This window comes from Bradysia coprophila, chromosome IV (assembly GCF_014529535.1).
Source record: "Bradysia coprophila strain Holo2 chromosome IV, BU_Bcop_v1, whole genome shotgun sequence".
Taxonomy (NCBI): domain Eukaryota; kingdom Metazoa; phylum Arthropoda; class Insecta; order Diptera; family Sciaridae; genus Bradysia; species Bradysia coprophila.
The window spans coordinates 985,835-1,009,955 of NC_050738.1; the positions used below are offsets into that span (position 1 = coordinate 985,835).

Below are 24,121 nucleotides of genomic sequence, written 5' to 3' on the forward strand. Positions count from 1 at the left end.
GCTGAAGCAAATTCATGCTGAAATTTCACTGCCTCTAACTGTATCCGACCAACTAATTCTACAATAAGAGCAGAAGTTCTGTAAATTCTGTACGTCTCGAAACGAATCTTACCAGGGCCTATTATTTGGGAATTAATTCCCAATATTCCCAAATATTCCCAAATATTCCCAAATATTCCTAAATATTCACAAATATTCACAAATATTCACAAATATTCACAAATATTCACAAAAATTTAAAACCAGGTAGACGTAGACTTAAATAAAATTTGAACGATTCAGTGGATATCATGCTTATATTTGTGATTACATAATAAAGTGTTTTAAGCTAGCGGCGTTGGAGGTACCCCAAAAAATGTATGTGTTACGGCACAGCCCTGCTACTAGCATGAACACTGAGGACTGAATTGACAAGTGTCAAATCTGGAGGCTTTAGTGATACGAGCTACCGCTTAGGATTATGTTTTAACTCATACAACAAAAACAAGTCATCTATCTGTATAACAGAAACGCAGTGCCTACTGTGATTTCATCAGCCTCATGGCTTGGGAATCAATATTGTTAATATTTGTGAATATTTGGGGATATTTGTGAATATTGGTGAATTTTGGGAATATTTGGGAATTTTTGAGAATATTTGGGAATATTTGGGAATTTTGGGAATATTTGTGAATATTTGTGAATTTTGGGAATATTTGGGAAGTAGACGATGTGTAAAAGTTTTAACGATAGAAAATACCTGCTGTAATGCCACTGGTTATTTCTAAGTCATTAGAAAATCGAAAATAAACTTCTGATGGATGAGATTAAATGTCAATGGTATTTAAACACGATTTATAAAGCTTTATTGATAACAGTACAAAATAGAAACCAAACATTTTGGGATAATATATTCAAAAGGAGTAATTATTTGGGAATTAATCCCCAAATATTCACAAAAATTCTCAAATATTCCCAAAATTCCCAAATATTCACAAATATTCCCAAATATTCCCAAATATTCTCAAATATTCCCAAATATTCCCAAATATTCCCAAATATTCCCAAATATTCCCAAAATTCACAAATATTCCCAAATATTCCCAAAATCGATTCCCAAATAATAGGCCCTGAATCTTACACTTAACACTAAACGTTACCCAAACTACTTCCAAAACAGCTCATAATCTACAAAACCCTCAAAAGAGTAACAGATGACGCCAGTTACTTCAATTGATATTCCAAAACATTTGATATAAGTTTCTGTGACGCATTCTGCGCCTGAACGCATACAATTTTAACTAAAAAATTTAACAAAAAAGTTTATCGAAAATTTTGCAAGACAAAAAGTTGCGTCACAAAGTGCTGAGGAAACCAGTCATAAGAAAGGTTTGTAATAGAAAAGTATGTCCTAGGTCCTACCTACATCTAAAAATGACAATTTGTAACTTTTGTTAAAATCTTTGTTGTTAAAATTATATGCGTTCAGGCGCAGAATGCGTCACCAAAACTGATATCAAATGTTTTGGAAGTTGAATTGAAGTAAACTTAAAAAAATTAAGAAATTCTCACATATTCTTTTGAGGTTTTTTTGGTCAGATTAGCTGATTAGACTATTAACTCAATCTTTATGTTTGAACTAAGAACAAGAATTTCCTAGATAACCTAAATTCACTAGAAACGTAGTTAAAAATAACATCCGTCAAAAATGGTATAGAAAGACTAACTTTTGGTAAAAACCGGAATTAAATTTATTCAACATTAACATTAACTGAAGATAACAAACTCTAATGATCCACATTATTGTTTGAGTCATTCTAGCTAAACAACCAATGAATATAGAATTTTTCGACAGTTTGCAGAATTGCACTTACACGGCACTTTCATCGAGGAGGTGTCACTTTCACCTGCGTGGAATGTCCCTGGACCTATACATGGAATAAATATCATTAGTAAATCATGTATGATGCTGGCGGCTGAGTTGTCCAAAAGTAAATGCTATTCAATTCTAGTTCGGATCAGTGGTAAGGTAATCCAGGAAAAATTACCGGAAAGTCGAAAATGTTCTATGGTTGTAGAAAGTAGAAACGAATAGATTTGGTTCGACAGGTTACTTAGAGAATTTGAAAAAAGGGCGTAAATTAAGCGACTAAAAGGTTGCAGTACTATAGAGTTCAGGTCCGAATTCACAGTCATCCATTTTGCCTCCGTGTACGTGACAGTTGACATGTCAAACAATTTAGCATATGATAAACCTATTGTTTGAAATGTCACCTGCCATGTACACAGAGGCAAAGTAAAAACGGATGACTGTGAGACCACCTTGATGCTTCTTCTCACAGAAACATTTCAAATTTGCACTGTAAATCGGTGACCACGATACGTTGAGTTCCTCATAAGGCCACTGTTTGAAACCTATGCCATATTATTGCGTTACCTGACACGACAAGCATTTGTTTTATGACTATTCGTTTTGAGCCTGAGAAGGTCTCTAACGAGGGTAGCCCTTGTGTGTATCTCGGCCGTCACACATCGTAGAAAACCCAAATTGATGGAAAAATGAAGTCATTGGTGTCAAATGAAGAATTTAAAAATAACATTTTTATGGAAAGATCTGACGTGCCTGACAAGTCAAACTTTCGATTTTTTTAACTGGTGAGTCCAACCGGGCCTCTCAATAAAAACTTGATTTTTCTATCGCATTCTTTATTGGTCTTCGATACCTTCATTACTCCAAATTGGATTTTCTACAATATATGAGGAGATATTATACACTAGGGCTACCTTAGTCTAGGTTTCAATTCGTGGTCTTATAAGTATTGTACCGATCTACAACTGTTCTCTAGACCTATTGTCCTTACTGTCCTCATAAGTACATGCTTCAGCTTCCCAGTGACCGAACCACCAGCGCTTATTGTTGGAATTTTAATTCTAAAAATTCAGAATAGATTTCAAAAGTTAGGAAAAATTCCGAATTTTCTGAATTTTCAGAACTGAAATTTCCAATAATAAGCACTGCAAACCACTGAACTAGTCATCTAGTCAAGAGCAGAAAAACATTCTCTTTTTTTGATTCTAGTAGTTCACTTACCGCTCATCCTGTAATCAAATGTTAGCTCTTCACCACAAGCAATATTTTTCCTCGAGAAGAAGGCAACTCTTGGCATCTTTCTGTCGGTATTGTCAATCCAAAACATAAACGCTTCCATATTTGGTGTGCACTGGAATGTGGAATTATGATATTCTCCTCTCCAAGAGCAATATTATCTCTCTCCCTCTCTCACTTACCGAATGATTGATAAATCGAGACATGTTGCCGAATTTCTCACCATCCACGACGTAATTGCAAATAGTTCCGGTTTCGTAGCTCAGATCAAATAGGTACGTCAAATGTGAATTGTCTTTGAGCGCGAATCTTCGTTCCGCTTCCTCAACGGTTATTATTTCGCCAACGTATTCGACAATGAATCGACACTTCGGAATTCGTTCAAGAGCCTTGATTCCCCATCCGCGTCCGTCGTGTGTTTTAAAAATGCCGAGCTTAAACTGGATGGAACTTTGATAATGAAATGGGACTGAACGGGAACAGGATGGAACACTGACCTTTCGACCCTTCTGTATCACTCGATTCGGACAGGTTGATGGACAGTTGCACTTTGAATTGCATTCGAATATGGTTGTCTGTTTCATATTTTTCAGACTGCCATCTCTGTAATAGCTGCCATGAGATTTGTTCACAATTGGGCAACACTTTTGCGCATTAGAATGGCAGTATTTCGCACAAAGGCAGAACCAACGTGGATCCTGGCTAATTGTCACATCGGGCGATCCCGCTTTACATTTCGTAATGTAGATAAAGTCTTCTGCTGGCAAGTCATCATCGCAATTGTTTTCTATTTCTATGGTGGCGCAACCTTCTTCTCTTGAGATCAGCCGATTTATGTTGGCCTCACAAATTTTCAGGCACTTGAAAAACTTCTTCCTATTGCTGACAGCCTTCTCCAATTCGTCCACCGAGTCGAAAGCAACCACTACACGCAAATCTTTTATGGTTTTTTCCAAAATCGAAACATAATCTGATTGAAACTGCTCTTCTCCCATGAGTGCTTCTCGCAAGCATTTGCTTTTCCATTTTAGTTCTCCTTTTAAGAAGGTTAAATCTGCAAGCTTATACTCCGAAGCAGAGTTCCCTGTCAACTTTAACAGCACATACGGATCCTTATTAGCCGGAGAAGTTAATTCCTCCACCAAGCTGCCCAATAAAATCAATTTCTTGTAAGCGACTTTGTTGTCGTCGGACAGGCTCCTTTCCATCAATCGGAAATCATATACCAAGTCTGTGATGTTACCCAGATGGTCAATGGGTTCCCATGTGTTGAATTCGGTGCCGTATCCTTTCCATTTTATGAGATACAAATGGTTCACCGCATCATGATCAAGTATTCGTTCAACTTCATATAGACCACAACGATTCTTTTCACCACGAACCTTCCTTTGATAGCCAAAATTTCCGTTGATTCCAAGCCGAGCGCATTTTTTCTTCAACGCCGGAATCGTTTCTAACGCATCCACCAATACGGTTGAATTCACTGCTGATTTCATCAGCTCATCATTTGGTTGATATGAGAAGTCGTTCGGTGCATCATGTATTGGTAACTTCTGTAACGAGCACTCATTGTCTTCTTTATTTGCATCGTGAAATTTCTGCGAACATGTCTCGTCAACGTTCACTACATCTGAACTTGATACGTTGCCTTCGTCGTCGTCGTCCTCAGTGATAGTTATGTTTACATTTTCGAAATATTTTTGGATTACAATTTCGATGTTAATTTCTCGCGTCTGTGAATACTTTCGCTTTGTAGCCATTGCCATGCGAGTGGTTGCAATGCCAGTTTTTGATTGTTGATGAACAAATGTCACAGTTGAACAATGCCGGTAATCAGCGGTGTAAGTGAGGTGATTTTTGATTGAATTTCGCTCAGAATGCGAACACTTCGAACTTTGGACACTATTGACACACAAGTGCCAATAGACTCTCTGGGAGATGTACACCATTCACGCGCACTAATAGTCACTATTGTCTCACGTTGCTCAATTATCACTATCTGTACAAGGTAAGGTTGCCAATAATCACTATTGACACGAAAATAAAGCACCAGTCCTGATTGCCAATCCTCTTGAATTTAAGAATTCGTAACTTGGCATTTGGCACCTTAATGCTAAGAGTGGTCCATGTCCATACGATTCATAATTCTTAAGCTGATAACACCACTGTGAAGTTACGAATTATTAAGAGCTTCCGAGCGTACGCTGAAATTGTAGCCTACATTTCTGCGTTTCGAAATTTTTGATCGCTGATATCTTTTTACGAGAGGCCCTTTTAAAAAATGTACGACCACATTTTCGAGTAAAAATATGTCAGCTTTGAATAAAAAATAAAATTGTCTGTGAAAGTTCCATGTGCTTTGAGAAAAGTGTACCTTTGATGCAAATTTGGGGCATCGGTACAGTTTTCTCAAAGCACATGGAACTTTCACAGACAATTTTATTTTTTATTCAAAGCTGACATATTTTTACTCGAAAATGTGGTCGTACATTTTTTAAAAAAGGCTCTCGTAAAAATATATCAGCGATTAAAAATTTCGAAACGCACAAATGTATGCTACAATTTCAGCGTACGCTCGGAACCTCTTAAGAAAAATGAACCATTTGCAAATTTGTAGCCTACATTTAGGTGGGAAAATGATCGTTTTTTGATGATTTCTCTGAACCAAAATCTTTTTTTGAAAAAAGTAAAACCATTAAGAGGCATCGGTGCTTTGCTGAAAAGCATACATTAGAGCGATTTTTAAATACTGGATTTTAGTTTACTTTTAAAACCTTTTTGAAAAATGTACGACCGCAATTCCGACGATGAATGTGGTAGCTTTCAACAGAAAATTCATTTGGTTGTAGCAGTTTGACCGGCTCTGAGAAACGTGAGCAGTTTATGAAAATTTCGTTAAACTGCTTACTTTTCTCAGAGCTGGTCAAACGACTACTACACCCAAATCTATTTTCAGTTGAATTGGTCGGAATAGATTGTGGATTTGAGACAGGATATTTTATTTCCTAACAAAATGAGCTTGATTTTTAAATTTCGTATCTCAAAAGACCGACTTGAAGGCAGTGCCATCCCTGACTTTTGCGGTAGTGGCGATAACAACTTCCACGATCTATTGCGGTCGTACATTTTTGAAAAAGGATTCTGATGAAAAGATATCATCAAAAATGAAATATGAGGCACACAAATGTAGGCTACAATTTTAGCTAAGTACCAATGCCTCTTAAGAGGTGCTTTGCTGAAAAGCATACATTCAGGCGTTTTTTAAATACTGGATTTTAGTTTACTTTTAATGATATCTTTCCACCAGAATCCTTTTTCAAAAATGTATGACCGCAATAACGACCCCGAATGTGGTAGCTTTAACTGAAAATTAGTTTTGGTTGTGGCAGTTTGACCAACCCTGAGAAATCTTAGCAGTTTATGAAAATTTCGTTAAACTGCTCGCGTTTCTCAGAGGACTACAACCAAAACTAATTTTTATTTAAAGATAACACATTCGTGGTTGGTATTGCGGTCGTACATTTTTGTAAAAAGATTCTGGTGGAAAGATATCATCAAAAATTAAGAGGAATCACCCCTTTTTCCTAGCACAAAACCCGAAAAGACAGCCTGAAAACTGCAGCCCTAGCGCTTCGGTGGACGTACGTACTACACGGCTTATGGCCTATTTACACTATTAATTCACACCTTTTCTGACAAAATAATGGTTCCACATTTTTGAAAAAACAATTAAATTTGTTGTTTTTTTGATATTTACAGTCAAAGAAATTTAGTTTTCGGGTTTTCCAAAGGTATTAATCTTATTTAACCCACACTTTATCCCACAACAATGGAATCCACAAATTTAAATTTAGTTAACACAACGGTCACAATGACGGCGCTGCAGTCACGATTTCAAAATGTGATATAGGGTGGCTAATTAAATTTTGGTTTTAGCTACATTTTCTCTTGCTTTTTAATTATTACATCAGGCTTCTAAATTAAGAGTACCTTTATGCAATATAAACCGTTTGAGTTTGAAAAAAGATGTTTTGTATCAGTGAACGATATAGGAAAGCGTTCAGTACGTCTCAACAAACAAAAGAACGTAAAACATATTTGTATATTTAGCCACCCTACGTCCGTCATCGCTTCTATTGTCTTCAAAAACATATTGTGTGCTTGTCATGATATGTATCAGAAGTTTGTTTATTTATGTGTCTCATCTAAAATGCTGGCCAGCAAAATTTTGATCATTAATTTCAACGGCAAAATTGATCTAAATGTTAAAATAATTGTGAATAATAGTGAAGTTAATGTGGTTTTGTTTTCTCTTCATAAAGTAATTTGCATCAGTTCGACGTAAAGTGCGGAGCACCATTAGAAAAAAAAACTCGTCGCTGAAGAATGATCAAAAAGTTGCTGGACGCATAGCTACAACTAATGCTTTGCAGGATATAGAATACAAATTAGAGAAACACCAAGAGCCGTACATTTGAAATCTTCACAATCATCATTTCAACTAAAGGCTTTTTTTAAACGAAACGCAGATTCGGAACATTCTTTTTCGCCAAATTACAATTTGGCATAGGAAATAAATTCAACTCTTTGTATAAGTGAAGCTCATGATTGAGCTCAATTATGAAAACAGAATCTGGTCAGGAATAAGATAAGAATATGAATATGACGAACTTCAAAGTTCCTGATTTATAATCCTGAGATGCCTGCTCATGCAGTTATGCTTGATGTTACGATTTCCAAAGAATTTTAATATCACCTTTTAGACAAAATAACAATTTCCAAGTCTGTTTTCTATTTGATTTATTTGATGTATTTCCGACCTCGTTCTAGGGTACACGGAAAATCCGTGAATTTCGATAAAGGCTGTGTAACTTATAATATAGCTGTAGTTTTTATAATATAGCTACTAAACGCATATTCTGTTAATGTTGTTTATTTACATGCAATATGAGTTACACAACTATATTATGGATTACAGAGCTACAATATGCACCGTGGACACATTTTATAGCTAGGATTTGCATATTGTAGCTGTGTACTCTATATCATAGCTGTGTAACGCATATTTGACGCATCAAAAATATATCTGTGTGCTGCATATGAGAAAATGTATGGGACCATGCATTCAAGTCGGACTAAATGTTAATATACAAACAAAAACTGTTCTAAAATATCTTGGCTGATTGTAATGAAGCTTGATGATCAGAATACCTTTTTAATATAGTCAGAATCCGTAGAAACACAGACGAATGAGAATATCAGAAATTTCACTGCATTAGAAACGAATTAGTTAATTAGCAAAATCGTAAAAACCAAACTCGTCATTTCACAGAAAATAATTGAATTCGTGATTCTTCACGCGGTTTCAATTCACTTTCTTTCAGAACCTAGAACAATCCTTGTAGTGACAACTCACAAAAGTGAAATATAAAAACTACACACTTGAATTAGGCTGCGTGCCGCATAATATAGCTGCAGGATTTATATTGCCGTAGCAACGCTTCGAAATAAGAACGTGTTAAAGCACAAGCAAAATTAGTACATCAGCAGCATAGATGACGGTCGGATTCTCAGGTTAAGCATCAATCGGCGCGGTAAGTACTTAGATGGGTGACCGCAAAATTCATGAACGTTTCGGAAAACATTTTTATTTCTCGTGATAGATTTGAAATGTGGCTCACAGCTATAATATAAATTACACAACTATTTTAACTGTAGTCTTCGCAATATTGTTTGTAATTATTTGTAACTTCATGAAAATATTAAGATGAAAAACATTCAGAAACATTCACATAAAAATTATGCTTTCCTAACTAATGTTTTTGCACTCATTAGGAACTTAGGAAAATAACTACTGGGCAGTCGAGACGGTTTACTTGTAGTCCGAAATTATATTTTGGCTTCGTAGAACACAGATAAACACAAGAGAGAGGAATTATATGATATGCAGTACATACTGTCCGTACAATCTTTTTCTAAATTAAAAGTTATAGTCAAATCGACAATATTGTATTATTTGGCGATTTGTCATATTTTGGAGTTTCTTCACACTTTCGCGATTTTTCTTGACAATTCATCATATTTAGTTGATTTGTTAAATCATCAAGAAAAGTCTCAGAAGTGTGAAGAAACGCCATAACAAAGCACCTAGCAGGGTAATAGAAAAAAATAGAGTACTACTTTAATCGAAGTATGCGAATATTTCCATACCTTTTTTTTCTTAATGTCATTGCAAAATTACCATTAGGGCTGCTAATGGTATTATTGGTATCAAAATACTACTCTATTTGACGTGTAAAAACCTCTATTACCCTGCTAGGTGCTTTGGCCATAAAGACAAATTTCCAATTCTCTATGATCCTTGGAGTTTCTTTACTCTTTGGCGATATTTCTTGGTTTTTCTTCACATTATGGCAATATTTCTTGTTGATTTAACAAATCAACCATAATGATGAATTGCCAAGAAAAATCGATAGAGTGTGAAGAGAAGAAGAGAAAAATCGCCAGAGTGTGAGGAAACGCCAAAGTGTAAAAATACGTTTTTGAAATGTCTCTACATTATCTTTCGTAAAATGATAGTGTCCTCGGGATCTTTCGTTAAAGTATGGATTCCCTAGGATCGAACAAGATGCCGTTACCTGACGTAAAATAAGAGTTTCCTTAGGATCGAACCAGGCAGCATTTCGTAACTTTTATAAAAGGATAGATTCACTAACTTCGAACAAATAACGCCTTTTAGATAAATTTCGTAAAGGGATAAATTTCCAAGGATTTGTTTAATCACCACGAAGAATCGCCAAAGTGTGAAGAAACGCAACAAAGACAAATTTATCATTCTTTGTTTTTGCCGGCGTTTCTTCATCACTTGCCGATTTTTTATTTTTGGCGATTCTTCATGGGAATCTTGATTCATGACGGCTACGAGCTTTAGCGAAAACGAATGAGATGTTCCGATCCGAGTCTGCGAGCGAACTTCCGTTTCGTTTAAAAAAAGCCTTTAGTTGAAATGATGATTGTGAAGATTTCAAATGTACGGCTCTTGGTGTTTCTCTAATTTGTATTCTATATCCTGCAAAGCATTAGTTGTAGCTATGCGTCCAGCAACTTTTTGATCATTCTTCAGCGACGAGTTTTTTTTTTCTAATGGTGCTCCGCACTTTACGTCGAACTGATGCAAATTACTTTATGAAGAGAAAACAAAACCACATTAACTTCACTATTATTCACAATTATTTTAACATTTAGATCAATTTTGCCGTTGAAATTAATGATCAAAATTTTGCTGGCCAGCATTTTAGATGAGACACATAAATAAACAAACTTCTGATACATATCATGACAAGCACACAATATGTTTTTGAAGACAATAGAAGCGATGACGGACGTAGGGTGGCTAAATATACAAATATGTTTTACGTTCTTTTGTTTGTTGAGACGTACTGAACGCTTTCCTATATCGTTCACTGATACAAAACATCTTTTTTCAAACTCAAACGGTTTATATTGCATAAAGGTACTCTTAATTTAGAAGCCTGATGTAATAATTAAAAAGCAAGAGAAAATGTAGCTAAAACCAAAATTTAATTATCCACCCTATATCACATTTTGAAATCGTGACTGTAGCGCCGTCATTGTGACCGTTGTGTTAACTAAATTTAAATTTGTGGATTCCATTGTTGTGGGATAAAGTGTGGGTTAAATAAGATTAATACCTTTGGAAAACCCGAAAACTAAATTTCTTTGACTGTAAAAGTGCGTCTTTTTGACTGAATTTTTCCACAAACTGCATGTTTATCTCGTCACACAATAATTTTCACTATAATAAATGTTCACACAAAACATTTCTGCCGTCGAAACTGACAAAGTAATGGTTTCACTTTTTTAAATTTCGTTTTGTAATTTGCACAAACTAATAAAAACCATTTTTATTGAAGCGAATATTCAAAATGGCGGCAGCCATTTTTGTCAGTTCATTTTGAGATTTCTATGGAATTTTTCACATTTTCCGCTACGCAACGCCAGGTGGCAGAGTGAATTTGAATATTTTGGTGGGTGAAAAAACTAAAGAGATGGAAACTCTTAAATACATGGCACGCAAATGTAATCTACGTTTTAGCTAAGTACCGATGCCTCTTAAAGCATGCAAAAATGTGTTACTTTTAAAGGAAAAATCGGTTTGTGGGTGTAATGACTTGGAGAAACCTTTGCAGATTATGTAGAATGTAATCTGCACAGGTTTCTCCAAGTGGACTTTATGACTCAAAAACCGTTTTTTCCTTTAAAACTTATACATTTTTGCGTGCTTTAATGGTTTTACTTTTTCAAAAAAGATTTTGGTTCCGAGAAATCATCAAAAAACGAATATTTCTCCGCCTAAATTTAGGCTACAACTTTGCAAAGGGTCCTTAGCTCTTAACAAGAATCTGCATCCTGTGTTTATACCATCAAAAGAATGTTTTACACCAATACTCTCTCTAGCAAACAAACTACTTTTATTAAGCTGGTGAAAATATCAAGTGGCCTCTGGAATTTTCATGTAAATTACAGCGTAGTAAGTCAAAATGTAGAATAGTGTTTGTAGAATTCAAAGAAATAAGGTTGAATGTGACACAGGGAGCTGAGAGTTTCTTTGCTAGAGAGAGTATTGTTTATAACTCATAACATGTATCGTATTCGATTCAATTCAGTCGACGTTTTAAGTGTTTTTAAATGGGGAATTTTGTTCAGTACAGTGAAAACTTGTTCAAGCACCACTGTGCCTAGTGTTCGTAACAAAATCTATTCACCTTGGTTTCAATTTACATTTTGCTATAAAAAGAGTACCAAACCTAATCGCTTTCCTTTTGTTGTCGTTGTCGATAACAGATGACTAGCCACTTCCACAAGGGTATAACAAACTTCGCTCATTGACTGAAAAAGAATGGAAAATTTAATCAGGAACTCTGCACGAGCTATTTGCAATGAATGAAAGTGCAGCAAAAACATTGTTTGTAGACGACATGGCGTGTATGGATACCTACTCTAAAACTTAGATAAAATTCAACAAATTACCTTTTCGTAATACAACAGCCAGCAAGAGTATTTAATGAACCATCTACGAAATATTTAATTATTTATTCAGAAGCCACACACATTAATGTTTCATGAGCAAAATCAATGCATAGCTGGAAGTTCAAAGACAACATTAATGAATTGAGTGTACGGGAAAGCACATCAAGAGTATACTTTTTGGAGCATTGCCATCATCGTTATACACTCCAATTACTTGACTTTTTCCACTTCAATCAAAACAAAAAGTTTTTTTTTTCTTGTTTAGCTTTGAGACTAACGTAATGTAATAACTGACTTTTGCACACTCTGGTGCTGGTGTGTCTTATAGTTTTACCTTTTATCCAGATTTGAGATTAGTTCACTCTCTATACCCATTTTCACCGTCTTAACATTAACTTCACTGTGGGTGTTCGGTCGGTCCAGTCGCTCCTTCCACATGAATATAAATGGATTCGCATTGCGAAAATCTAATATAGGATTCTCTGTGACGTTCATAAATGATTTGTGGCGATTTTTGTTCGTCGTATTATGCGAACGTAATAAGTTTATATTATTAAAGGAAACTTTATTTGGCATCCTTTCGTATTTTGCCAGGAGTTTCATTCATTTCGTTTCTATTTTGTAATGTGTGTGTTTGTGTGTGTGGATCTCACTATCTGGAGTATCAAAGGAAATGTGTGCACGCTTCACACACGCTGGATGGTACCATATATTATGTACACATTGTATACGAATGAAATAATATTTTCGTTTATACGAAGAAAGCAATTATAACTAAGTCTCCTGCTTCTTCCATTTCGATTTGGAATTTGTTCAAGACTTGTACGATTGCACAGTGTTTCACGGGTGACTTGTTATGTGACTAAATTCAGTTTGAGCTTCGGAAAGAGGTGAAACATTTTGACGATTGTTATGCACATACGTAGTGTCTGATCAAACACAACTGAACCATTGCAACCAGACCTCCAGTTAGACCTCCAGGTAGACCTCCTGTTAGACTTCTAGTTAGACTTCTAGTTAGACTTTAAGTTAGACCTCCAGTTAGACCTCCAGTTAGACCTCCAGTTAGACCTCCAGTTAGACCTCCAGTCAGACCACTAGTTAGACCTCCAGTTAATGATCCAAACCTATAAGGCAAGTACAAATAACGGAAAATTTCTTACTTTCATTTGATTGGTTTAAACTCTCTACTGTAATTCAAATTATGTTGTTTGGTTGGATGGCTTATTCTCTTTTGCTCTCTGTACTTGCCTTAAAGCTCTTGATCGCTTGATTTCCACTTCCCAAAAAAGGACTCTAGGTGAAAGACAAAATTGAATATTTTTTTAAAATTGCTTTGTTAACTTGACAGAACGCTCTCTCACGGAGTACTTTTTGTTGAGTGGAAACCATAGTAACCTCACAATCGTTGTAAAGTGGGGAAGTTGCAAATCGCGACACACTTTCTCCAAAGGAAACCTACGAACGTACTTACCTCACTAGTTGCGTAAGACAATCATATCGGTTCAATGTTGTTTTGCTTTACCATTTCCGTGTAATGCTTGCGTACTGAGTGTACGAGATTTCAAGCCTAAATTAAATTTATTTTCCATTGGATTTCGTAATATTGTTATTGTTAGTTGCACATGGGAAAATCATAACTTATGTGTGCGTTCACATAGCACCCTCCATGTACCACTTCTTTACCTGTGCTGTATATGGGCATGTATAATGGCCACGTGCAATTTTTATGTTCAGTCGGGTTTTCCTGCCATATTGTGGTTAGATATTTATGAACGTGAGGTAATTCAACTGTTATAATGTCTGTAAGGAATGATCTTTGCAAGTCTGAAAAGCAATCAGCACTCAATTGACTTTAGTTAATGGTTGGGTTCAGACTTTTCAAATCCTTATAGGAAAATGATGTTTAGAAACTAAGAAGAAATGTAATAGTGTTTTCCCATACTTTAGTACATTATGTCATAAAATTACTGCTGTCAATGCGCTTATTTTCATGTGAACCAACTTCATATGGTGACATTTGTTCTGTAATGACAAATGTGAAGTTGGCTCACATGAAAATAAGCCGCAGAAAATGAAGTACTATGCAAAGAATGTGGCGCCTCTACAGGCCAACCCACTTGTCCCATAGAAATGTCGTACAACGACTAAAATTTACGACCGAGCTAGTGTTATCTTGTATATGAAACCTCGGTTGGCCTGTAGAGGGCTACAATTTTTTTTTGAGTACTTCATACTTGCCACTCTATTTTTAAGTGATATAATTTCACTCGGGTAAAATAACTGTGAAATGTCATAAGCTGTGAAGTTGGTTCATAAGAAAATTGAGAGCTAGCAATTTTATGACAGAATGTACTATATAAGTAATAAAACTTTGCTATAGAAAAGCGCCCGTTCTAAAACTGATGAAGTAAAAAATTTTGTACCAAATTTTAGGCGAAACAAAGCTAGTAACATATTCAAGGCAATGTGTAACGTCCGTAAAAGGCTACAAAGTACAAAATCAACAAAATCCCCACTTCATGAATGAAAAATTCCACATCCTACGTCCAAAACCATAATCAACTATAAATACGTTCTTTATGGGAACCGAAACATTTGCTCGCATTCAATTGCAAAAGGGTAAAACGTGTAACACTCGTTCCAATCATAGAATATGTGCCATCATCACGATGCCTCTTGATGTGTGTCACAAAATAGTTAAAGCCGTTGTATTATCCCGTTTATGTGCTCGTACACATACGATCCGTAAGCTGTAGCAATATACACATTAAATGTTTGGCTCTCTGCACTTAACCAGAATTTGATAGGCGATGTCTCCTTTGTCGTATAAAGCATGTTGTGTCGTTTAGTATTTAAAAAAGAGAGAAGAAACAACAACAAGAACTACATATGGTTGAACGAAAGAGTGGTAGTCGGTGATTTAAAGTGAAAAACGGAATGATTCTCTTCTTTAAATCGATTGTTACACAATCGTTGTTTGTTTTGTAGATTTCCTCTGGAAAAAATTGCTGGACAAATATCGAATCCATCAAACGGTCCACTGAACAGAGTGTGAACACTGTTCGTCTAGTGGAGGTCCAAACCGATTTTAATGTGCATTTAATGATAAAGGTGTGAAAATTGCACCATCGGTAAAGATTGAAATTCTGAGCATTTTTGGATAGGGACCCCAAAATTTCCGGCCCAGGTGCTCCCCTGACCCCCCTTCAAAGTTTTCGATGTAGAGGTAACTTTGATGAATTTCTGTGAAGCGATTTTTGAAGCCACATATGCCATATGGGGCTCAAATGAAAGCTGAAGGCCCAAAGTTTTTTTTAGTGGAAAAAAATTTCCCAAATTTTCCGTTCTTTCCACAGTTTTTCCGATTTTCCGAAAAATTGAAATTTTGATTTTAAGGTTAAAGTTAAAAGATTTTTAAAATTTGTTCTAAAAGTTTTTTTTTTCTTGATATTATTGTTTACTATTAAAATTCCAGACTTTTTCCCATACAAACCATATTTCGATTTTCGCACATAGAGCAACCATGTTCAATTTTCATCAAAAATTTAGACCCTTTTGCATGGCAATTTTTTTCCGCCAATTTTTTTTTTTTCGATTTTTAATCTGATATTAGGTGGTTATGCTTAGAATGATCTAAAAACAAAATAAAACCACTTTTTCGATTTAAAAAAAATGTTTAGACCTCGAAATCTGCTAAGATACGCAAATTTCCCACAGTTGGCGAACTTTGGCCAGCACTACAACACCTATAATGGACTCAGACATCAAAAGTGTACTTATATCGCAAAGCTGTGGCCCTCAGCTTTCAAATGATACCAAACACTCCACCTTTTGATAAAAAATGTAAGACCTATGATGTGAGATATGTGGTCCGACCCTATTTCAAGCAAATTTCGAAATATTTGGGAGGTAAGTGAAAAAGGCAAGACAAAGCCAATTATGACTATTTCAATGGAAGATGTAAATATCGTCAAATGATTTCCATCAAAAATGTTCCCTTCCCACTTATTTCCGTTCCTCCCAGGAGGAGCTACAACTAATTTTCAACCATTAGGTCTGGAATGGGAAAAAATTGATTCCTTTCTACATCATTATTGCGTCTGGAGCACCTCTTCCGACTAATTTACACAATTTCAATGTGGAATGACAATTCCTTGAAAGTAACTAGGTTCAGGACTTCTCACCCAGACGGTTCACCACTCAGAATGCTTACATTTTACTAAAAATTCCTTTGAAAAGTCGTGAAATGTAAGCATTCTGAGTGGTGAACCGTCTGGGTGAGAAGTCCTGAACCTAGTTACTTTCAAGAAATTGTCATTCCACATTGAAATTGTGTAAATTAGTCGGAAGAGGTGCTCCAGACGCAATAATGATGTAGAAAGGAATCAATTTTTTCCCATTCCAGACCTAATGGTTGAAAATTAGTTGTAGCTCCTCCTGGGAGGAACGGAAATAAGTGGGAAGGGAACATTTTTGATGGAAATCATTTGACGATATTTACATCTTCCATTGAAATAGTCATAATTGGCTTTGTCTTGCCTTTTTCACTTACCTCCCAAATATTTCGAAATTTGCTTGAAATAGGGTCGGACCACATATCTCACATCATAGGTCTTACATTTTTTATCAAAAGGTGGAGTGTTTGGTATCATTTGAAAGCTGAGGGCCACAGCTTTGCGATATAAGTACACTTTTGATGTCTGAGTCCATTATAGGTGTTGTAGTGCTGGCCAAAGTTCGCCAACTGTGGGAAATTTGCGTATCTTAGCAGATTTCGAGGTCTAAACATTTTTTTTAAATCGAAAAAGTGGTTTTATTTTGTTTTTAGATCATTCTAAGCATAACCACCTAATATCAGATTAAAAATCGAAAAAAAAAAAATTGGCGGAAAAAAATTGCCATGCAAAAGGGTCTAAATTTTTGATGAAAATTGAACATGGTTGCTCTATGTGCGAAAATCGAAATATGGTTTGTATGGGAAAAAGTCTGGAATTTTAATAGTAAACAATAATATCAAGAAAAAAAAAACTTTTAGAACAAATTTTAAAAATCTTTTAACTTTAACCTTAAAATCAAAATTTCAATTTTTCGGAAAATCGGAAAAACTGTGGAAAGAACGGAAAATTTGGGAAATTTTTTTCCACTAAAAAAATTTTTGGGCCTTCAGCTTTCATTTGAGCCCCATATGGCATATGTGGCTTCAAAAATCGCTTCACAGAAATTCATCAAAGTTACCTCTACATCGAAAACTTTGAAGGGGGGTCAGGGGAGCACCTGGGCCGGAAATTTTGGGGTCCCTATCCAAAAATGCTCAGAATTTCAATCTTTACCGATGGTGCAATTTTCACACCTTTATCATCAAATGCACATTAAAATGACCTTTTGTATGAAGATGGACCTCCACTAGTCGTTTTTGTTTTGAATAAATGTCTTCACATACGGCTCATATTAGGGCAATTCCCGACCCGAGCATAAGCTTTTATACTCGAGTATAAAGTTAAAAATTTTGACAGAACTGTCATGACAGTGTTCCAAAACGTTACTGCCACATTCATAAATCTATTTTTGACATCAGTACGTCACTTTGCGACCCCTTTATGTACCGAATTACCCTACAGTAACAGTAGAGTTTCGAAAAACCAAGAAAAATTTTTGTTGGTTTTTTGGGTTTTAGAGCCCATTTTTCCCGTGAGGGGTTTGTAAATTTTCCTTGTTAAATATAAAAATCCTGAGGACGTTGCAACTTGCATTGAGACACCTCAAGCATACTCCTTATGGTATTTTCTATGTTTCCGAACCTATCCGCTCACCAATCGCTGTAAAACAGATCTCTTATTCCACATTTTCATCAATAACCGAAAAAATTCAAAAAAGCCTCATGAAATAAAATCGTTTGCTCTAACATTTCTGCAGTAGTAAGTGAAGGCGAGAGGCAGGGGAACATAGAAAATACCATAAGAAGTGTGCTTGAGGTGTCTCAATGTAAGTTGCAACGTCCTTAAGATTTTTATATTTAACAAGGAAAATTTACAATCCCCTCACGGGGAAAATGGGCTCCAAAACCCAAAAAACCAAGAAATTTTTTTCTTGGTTTTTCGAAAGTCTACTGTTACTGTAGGGTAATTCGGTACATAAAGGGGTCGCAAAGTGACGTATTGATGTCAAAAATAGATTTATGAATGTGGCAGTAACGTTTTGGAACACTGTGATGTCATATCGATTAATGATTCAGTAATTTGATAAGAATTACCACCAAAATGTGGCTGGATCTTGATTTTACTGGTGAAATCGGTAGAGCTGAAGGTGGAGACAGTGAGCTGGAAAAAATTCTTCACCAATATGTAGCGCTATTGAATGGCAACTAATAGTGTGTTACAGCCACATGAAGTATATAACGAGACATGTACGTACACGAGGGCTTGCCCGAGTATAACATCGTAACACGCGAGAGTGTTATGGTGCAAACGTCAAGTAATATTCATTATTGCATACGAGTGATATATCCGAAATTATCAATTTGTGAAGTTCTCCTTGTCATTCAGCTAAATCGGTTTTCTCTTTTCTCTTATATCTCCATCGGTAAATCTTTATCCCCACCTCATATGAGAGCAATATACTATTATCTGCTAGTGCTAGCACATGGGATAATAGCCCTTACCTTAGGCTCGGGCTATAAACTTTTCACTGGCCAAAATAAAAATTTGGAAGCATGAATGTAGGTAATGTACTAGAAACGTCAGACACTGACAACTGCAGTTACAAGAGGTCATTTTAAATTGTAAGTAACTATTTACAAACACGAATGATTTTTTCCAGCTCAATGCCTCTAGCTTAAGAACCCCAGCTTGACGGATCTCATCAGTTAAATCTACAACCTACCACACTTTAATGGTAATTCTTATCAAATTACTGAAACATTCATTGATATACCAGTTCTGTCAAAGTTTTATACTACTCGAGTATAAAAACTTCTACTTGGGTCGGGAATTGCCTTATTATATATACACGGTCCCTTTCGACATGAGATGTGGGATAAAAATTTATCTGTCGATTAAATTCGGCGATTGTTTGTAAAGTAGCAGCCAAATGGCCATGTGGGATTTCGTTCATGCTAATTGATCGATTGCAAATGTTTTTGCCTGCCATTACACAATTTACGATAATGTCATACATAACATTTCGAGCACATATTCATGGCTTGTTTGAATATCATTAGCAATGTTATCGCTGTGTTAAACTTTGTTCCATTTGCCCATGCCTCATGAGAGTTGGGATCGATAGTACTTATTATATTACACAATCGACACATTGTATACATTTTTGGCGGAAATGTAAATTACTTTTTCTAAAGAAATGTAACTAACCGCAATATCAAGCAGTTCGCCACGAACTTAATAGGTACAATGAGAAACAAGTTACGATATACACCAAGTTGCACTTTATTAGTTATGCAAATTGCACAGAAATATATAAAGATGAGAATATTACAGCCATAACCAGTTTCTCAACAGAAGGTAATCGTCAGTGTCAATCACAGAAATACTCGTAGGCGAATTGAGGGTTTATCGAGTCAAATTGAAAAATAGAAACTCACTAGCAGTTGTCGTATACTGAGGAAAGCGATGCCACTGTCGTTTGTTTGTCGATTGAGCAAATGATGGCATAGGGTAGGGGTCCAACTTGATCATTTACTAGTTCGATCACTACAAAATCGTATTCATGTTAGAAAAATTAGGATTCAGGCACATACGAACCAATATAATCGATCTCAAGGATTTTTTTAAAATTTACATTTAGTAGTGAGAGGTAGTACAATGAGAGTATTGGCGGTAGTGAATCGGTGAACATTTTTCCTTCGTACGTGCACCATCAAACTCTCATCTATTCCATCACTCTTGGTACATTTGTATGCATATTGGACTAGGTTGAAATTGGCTATATTTCGCGGTCGAATTTATTATTCAGCGAAACTACATACCAGTGTAAGATCAGTGATCCAGTGTGTGTTCTTATCCGACCGGTTTGAATATTCATCGAATTCTTAAAAATTCATCACATCAGTACCTCTCTATGCGACTGTATTCAAATGCATAAGACCAGCGACAAAGAGAAGATAAATCGGATTTTCCGCTCAAATTATTCAAATGTTTTTAACCAACTCGGTGGTGCTCATCCTAATAAATGTGTTCCTACAAATCCATTTCGTTTCATCTGAGTGTAATTACGTTCAACTCGCCGCTCAGAAAAATTATGTGGAGTGCACCAATGTCCGGTCGATGCAGGAGTTAGCTGCCGAAATGAGATCGAATTGGAATCATTTGAAAATTGTTAACAAAGTGGATTCAGTGTTTACCAATGCAGGTGTGTATGCGTAATGTTGAAAGTAAATAAATAAATCTGAATGAGTGGTTTGCCATTCAATGGTTCCAGAACATCACAATGCATTTCTGCAGTACATACAACATTTAGATCTGTCCAAAGTGGGTAGATTTCATACATCGGATTATGGATTTAGAGACTATTTGCGTTTGAATCACCTGAACATATCCAACACTCGGACGGCAACTCTAAAAGACTATTGGTTTTCGATCGGCAATCAAATCGAAATTCTGGACATCAGCTGGAACCAGTTAACCCAGTTGAGACGGGAAACATTCAGGACACTACACAGTTTAGTGACCGCGAACTTTTCACACAACGAGATCGAAAATGTTGAAGCCGCCGCCTTTTCTGATTTGAAAATGCTGAAACATTTGGACTTACGGAATAATCGGTTAAGTTACTTAAACGATTGGGGAGAGCTGTCCAGCATGGAAACGTTAAATTTGGATGACAATTTGTTAACGAAGGTATGAGAGATACACATGCTATGGAGGCAATCAAATAATTTTTCCATTAATTGTTCCATTCCCAGTTGTCGTCGAATGCATTTAAAGGACTGATAGCCCTTCAAACGTTGACCGTATCACAGAATTATATAAATGACGTAGAACGGAATTGCTTGAGTGGTTTTCAGAAGCTTCAACAAATCAATCTATCCGGGAATAGCATGCAAACCATACCCGATCATCTATTCCGAGCTTTCTCTAATATTCGGCTTTTGGAAGTCGATTTCAGCAACAATGATATCTCTAGTCTACCGGGAAATGCATTTAAGAGTTTGAACTATTTAGTGGCTCTTGATTTGTCCAGGAACGCCATTACCTCCATCGATGAATACACATTCCTCGGATTGAACTCATTGCGAAGACTGTCCCTGGTGAACAATAACATTTCCATCGTTCAACCGAACACATTCGCTACGCTCAACAAATTGGACAGTTTGGATTTATCGGACAATTCATTGAGCAATTTCAGGGGTGATATGTTTGGACCAAGCTCATCGTTACCAAAAAAACTACGGAAACTGCTCCTCAAAAGAAATAACCTGGCGTCTATTCAACCCCATGCATTTGACATCGTTTCGAATGTAGACTTCCTGGTTCTGACCGATAACTCCATCAGAGAACTGCGTGAGGACCTTTTGTTGCCGCTGGTAAAGCTAAAGAAATTGCACATCAATCGGAACAACATTGAAGCATTACCTGCAGGACTCTTCAACACCACCTCACTGTTACAGGAACTGTACATGGATCATAATAAGTTGACATTTTTTCCGTATACAGCGAATGCTTTCGCTAACTTGGCGAAAATTACGTTGGAAGGTAATCCATGGCAATGTGCATGTTTCAAAGAAATGTTGTACTGGTCGATTCGGCGTGGCATTAATTACTCTCCGTACGTTAGTAATAAATATTACAATGGTTCGAGACCGGTTTGTGTAGCGACACCGTGGAACGTTTGTGTTCAAGATGTCGATGAATCGACGAAGAAAGAAATGATTAGGATTTATGAGACTGCTTTAAGTCGAGGGGTCACCGACTTCAAAATAATCCCAAAATAATCCCTGGAAGTCGGTGACTTCTCGCTTTAGGTAAAACTCTAGCATCTAGCTGGGTATTACCAGTGGGTAACCACTCATTGTATTTGAATTTCTGAAGCCATTAAATCAGAATTACATTGAGGTTAGTTGGCCAATACTATAACCGTTGAAATTTGAATCTAAAATGGAAAATAATTTATTTGTTTTTTGGACATACGAGATGATTATAACTCAGTTGATCGCCTAGGTAATTTAGAAACGGCTAATCCGCTAATCTGCTATCGACAATGACGAAAATAATAAATGAAGCTCTCATATAATAGAAAAATTATTTCTGAAACGAAAGATGATATAATCGCCGTTTATAAAAGGTTAAATCATTCTAGCAACAAAATTCAAATCCCCCATGTTCGACAAAAAAAAATTGAATTTGTCAAGTCGAGAGCACTGGAGTCAACACATGTGTTACAAACGACTAGTCATTTGAGTCACAATATTTGGCTAGTGGTTAATCCCGTCATCTCTAAATTCTCTAAATTGATTGCAAACTTTTAACATTTCATGGAAAACACATCATCAGCCTTATTATCAAATCTGTTACTTCAATTGATCTAAGTGTCTTCGAAACATTGATACCCAAACCCAATCTTTTACTTCATTAGTTTTAACATGCAATTTGCAATAAAAAATCGGGTTACTCAGAACCCGTATTACTTTCAACTGTCGTGTCGTTGCAGATAACAGATGAATAAGCAGCCACATTACAACTGTAGAATCCATCTCGCTCTATAGTTAAGCTACTAGGTCCGCGACTTCTTTGTTTAAATTATGACGATGAGCTGTGGCTTTAATACAATCTCGACAATTTTATTCGTTCAAGTTCACATTTCGCATTATAAGAAGTAAATCGGTCCGATTCCAATTGGATTTGTTTCTTGGTTGTCTTCAATCTACACTTTCACGCCTTGAAGTTGTTGACTCTCCAAGTAATCCAGTGATTTTCTAATATCAAATACGGCTCACAACGTAGAGTTTTTGCTGTTGTTGTTTTGCTGAAAACTAAAATTCCATTTCGACCTTTTTGTAAATGGAATAATAAATTTGTTTATTGCACCAATAAACTTTAAAGAATGAATCTGTAACTCATCGTTCATATGAATGTGCAGCTTCTTTTATTTAGAGAAACTTTAGTCTGTAACAACGAACTGAACTGGAATGCAATTTAACAGCTATATTATGTATCATAGTTGGGATATCATTGAAAGTTTAGCACAAATCTGACAATGCTAATGTTACGTAAAGTTCTTAGACAATGTTTTGGAAAGTTTAGCAACATTTACCTACTACATGCATCAGCGTACAATTTTATAAATATTATTAGAATATTGTAGGAACAACAAAATGTCGTCGTCTTATCCTATGTTTTCGTAGTCTGGGTATGCGATGTAAAGGAAGGGACAGATGGGTGTGATGAGATTGCCGTATAAAATAAAGTTAAGAAATGATCGGAACGGGTCAGATTCGGTTTGACCGGAACGCAGAGCCTGATTTCGCCTGGAAACTGAACTGAGGTTTCAGATTTCTTCCCGAACTTTACTTGAAACTGAAATTTTTGATTTCGGTATCGACTTGAAGTCGACCCGTACCTGAGTTACTTCAACCGGAATCTGACTCGACTGAACTTTCACTTCCAGTTTTGACCCAATATCAGATCCAGTCCAGGCAACCCGAAATTTTTCGTGAAAATTTGTTTCTAAATTTCGATTTACCCGAACCCGACATGATCTAACCTGAAAATTTGAGATTCGGGTCAAACCTAAAAGAAAAAATTCAGAGTCGGGTCGGGTTGACACCAAAATGGAAAATGTCAGGTTCAGGTCAAGAATGGGTCGAAACTGTAATCTTAGTCAGGTTCGAGTTGAAATCCGGTTCGGGGCAACCTGAAATGAAAACCTTGAACTCAGAAGAAAATTTTCTGCACGGTATATGGAAATGAAAATGTATATGAAACATGTCAAACCGAACCCGATTCAAGGATTCAATACCCTTGTATTATCCTT

General features: G+C 36.1%; 2 protein-coding genes and 2 long non-coding RNA genes across 4 annotated transcripts; 2 read left to right on the plus strand and 2 right to left on the minus strand.

Moving 5' to 3' along the window:
- Window positions 1-1,706: 1,706 nt before the first annotated feature.
- LOC119066565 (histone-lysine N-methyltransferase SUV39H2-like) lies at window positions 1,707-4,962 on the minus strand. Its single transcript, XM_037169112.1, has 4 exons — window positions 3,583-4,962; window positions 3,268-3,525; window positions 3,071-3,200; window positions 1,707-1,907 (listed from the first exon to the last, which is right to left on the minus strand). Exons 1-4 carry the CDS (start codon window positions 4,849-4,851, stop codon window positions 1,801-1,803), a joined length of 1,764 nt encoding a protein of 587 aa, XP_037025007.1. The 5' UTR covers window positions 4,852-4,962; the 3' UTR covers window positions 1,707-1,800.
- Window positions 4,963-7,829: 2,867 nt separating this feature from the next.
- On the plus strand, window positions 7,830-24,040 carry LOC119066609. Its single transcript, XR_005085770.1, has 3 exons — window positions 7,830-7,916; window positions 18,859-18,863; window positions 24,029-24,040. It is a non-coding gene; the product is annotated as an uncharacterized LOC119066609 (long non-coding RNA).
- LOC119066610 lies at window positions 16,381-17,538 on the minus strand. Its single transcript, XR_005085771.1, has 2 exons — window positions 17,375-17,538; window positions 16,381-16,883 (listed from the first exon to the last, which is right to left on the minus strand). It is a non-coding gene; the product is annotated as an uncharacterized LOC119066610 (long non-coding RNA).
- LOC119066568 (insulin-like growth factor-binding protein complex acid labile subunit) lies at window positions 20,037-22,203 on the plus strand. Its single transcript, XM_037169116.1, has 3 exons — window positions 20,037-20,500; window positions 20,570-20,988; window positions 21,054-22,203. Exons 1-3 carry the CDS (start codon window positions 20,284-20,286, stop codon window positions 22,080-22,082), a joined length of 1,665 nt encoding a protein of 554 aa, XP_037025011.1. The 5' UTR covers window positions 20,037-20,283; the 3' UTR covers window positions 22,083-22,203.
- Window positions 24,041-24,121: the final 81 nt, after the last annotated feature.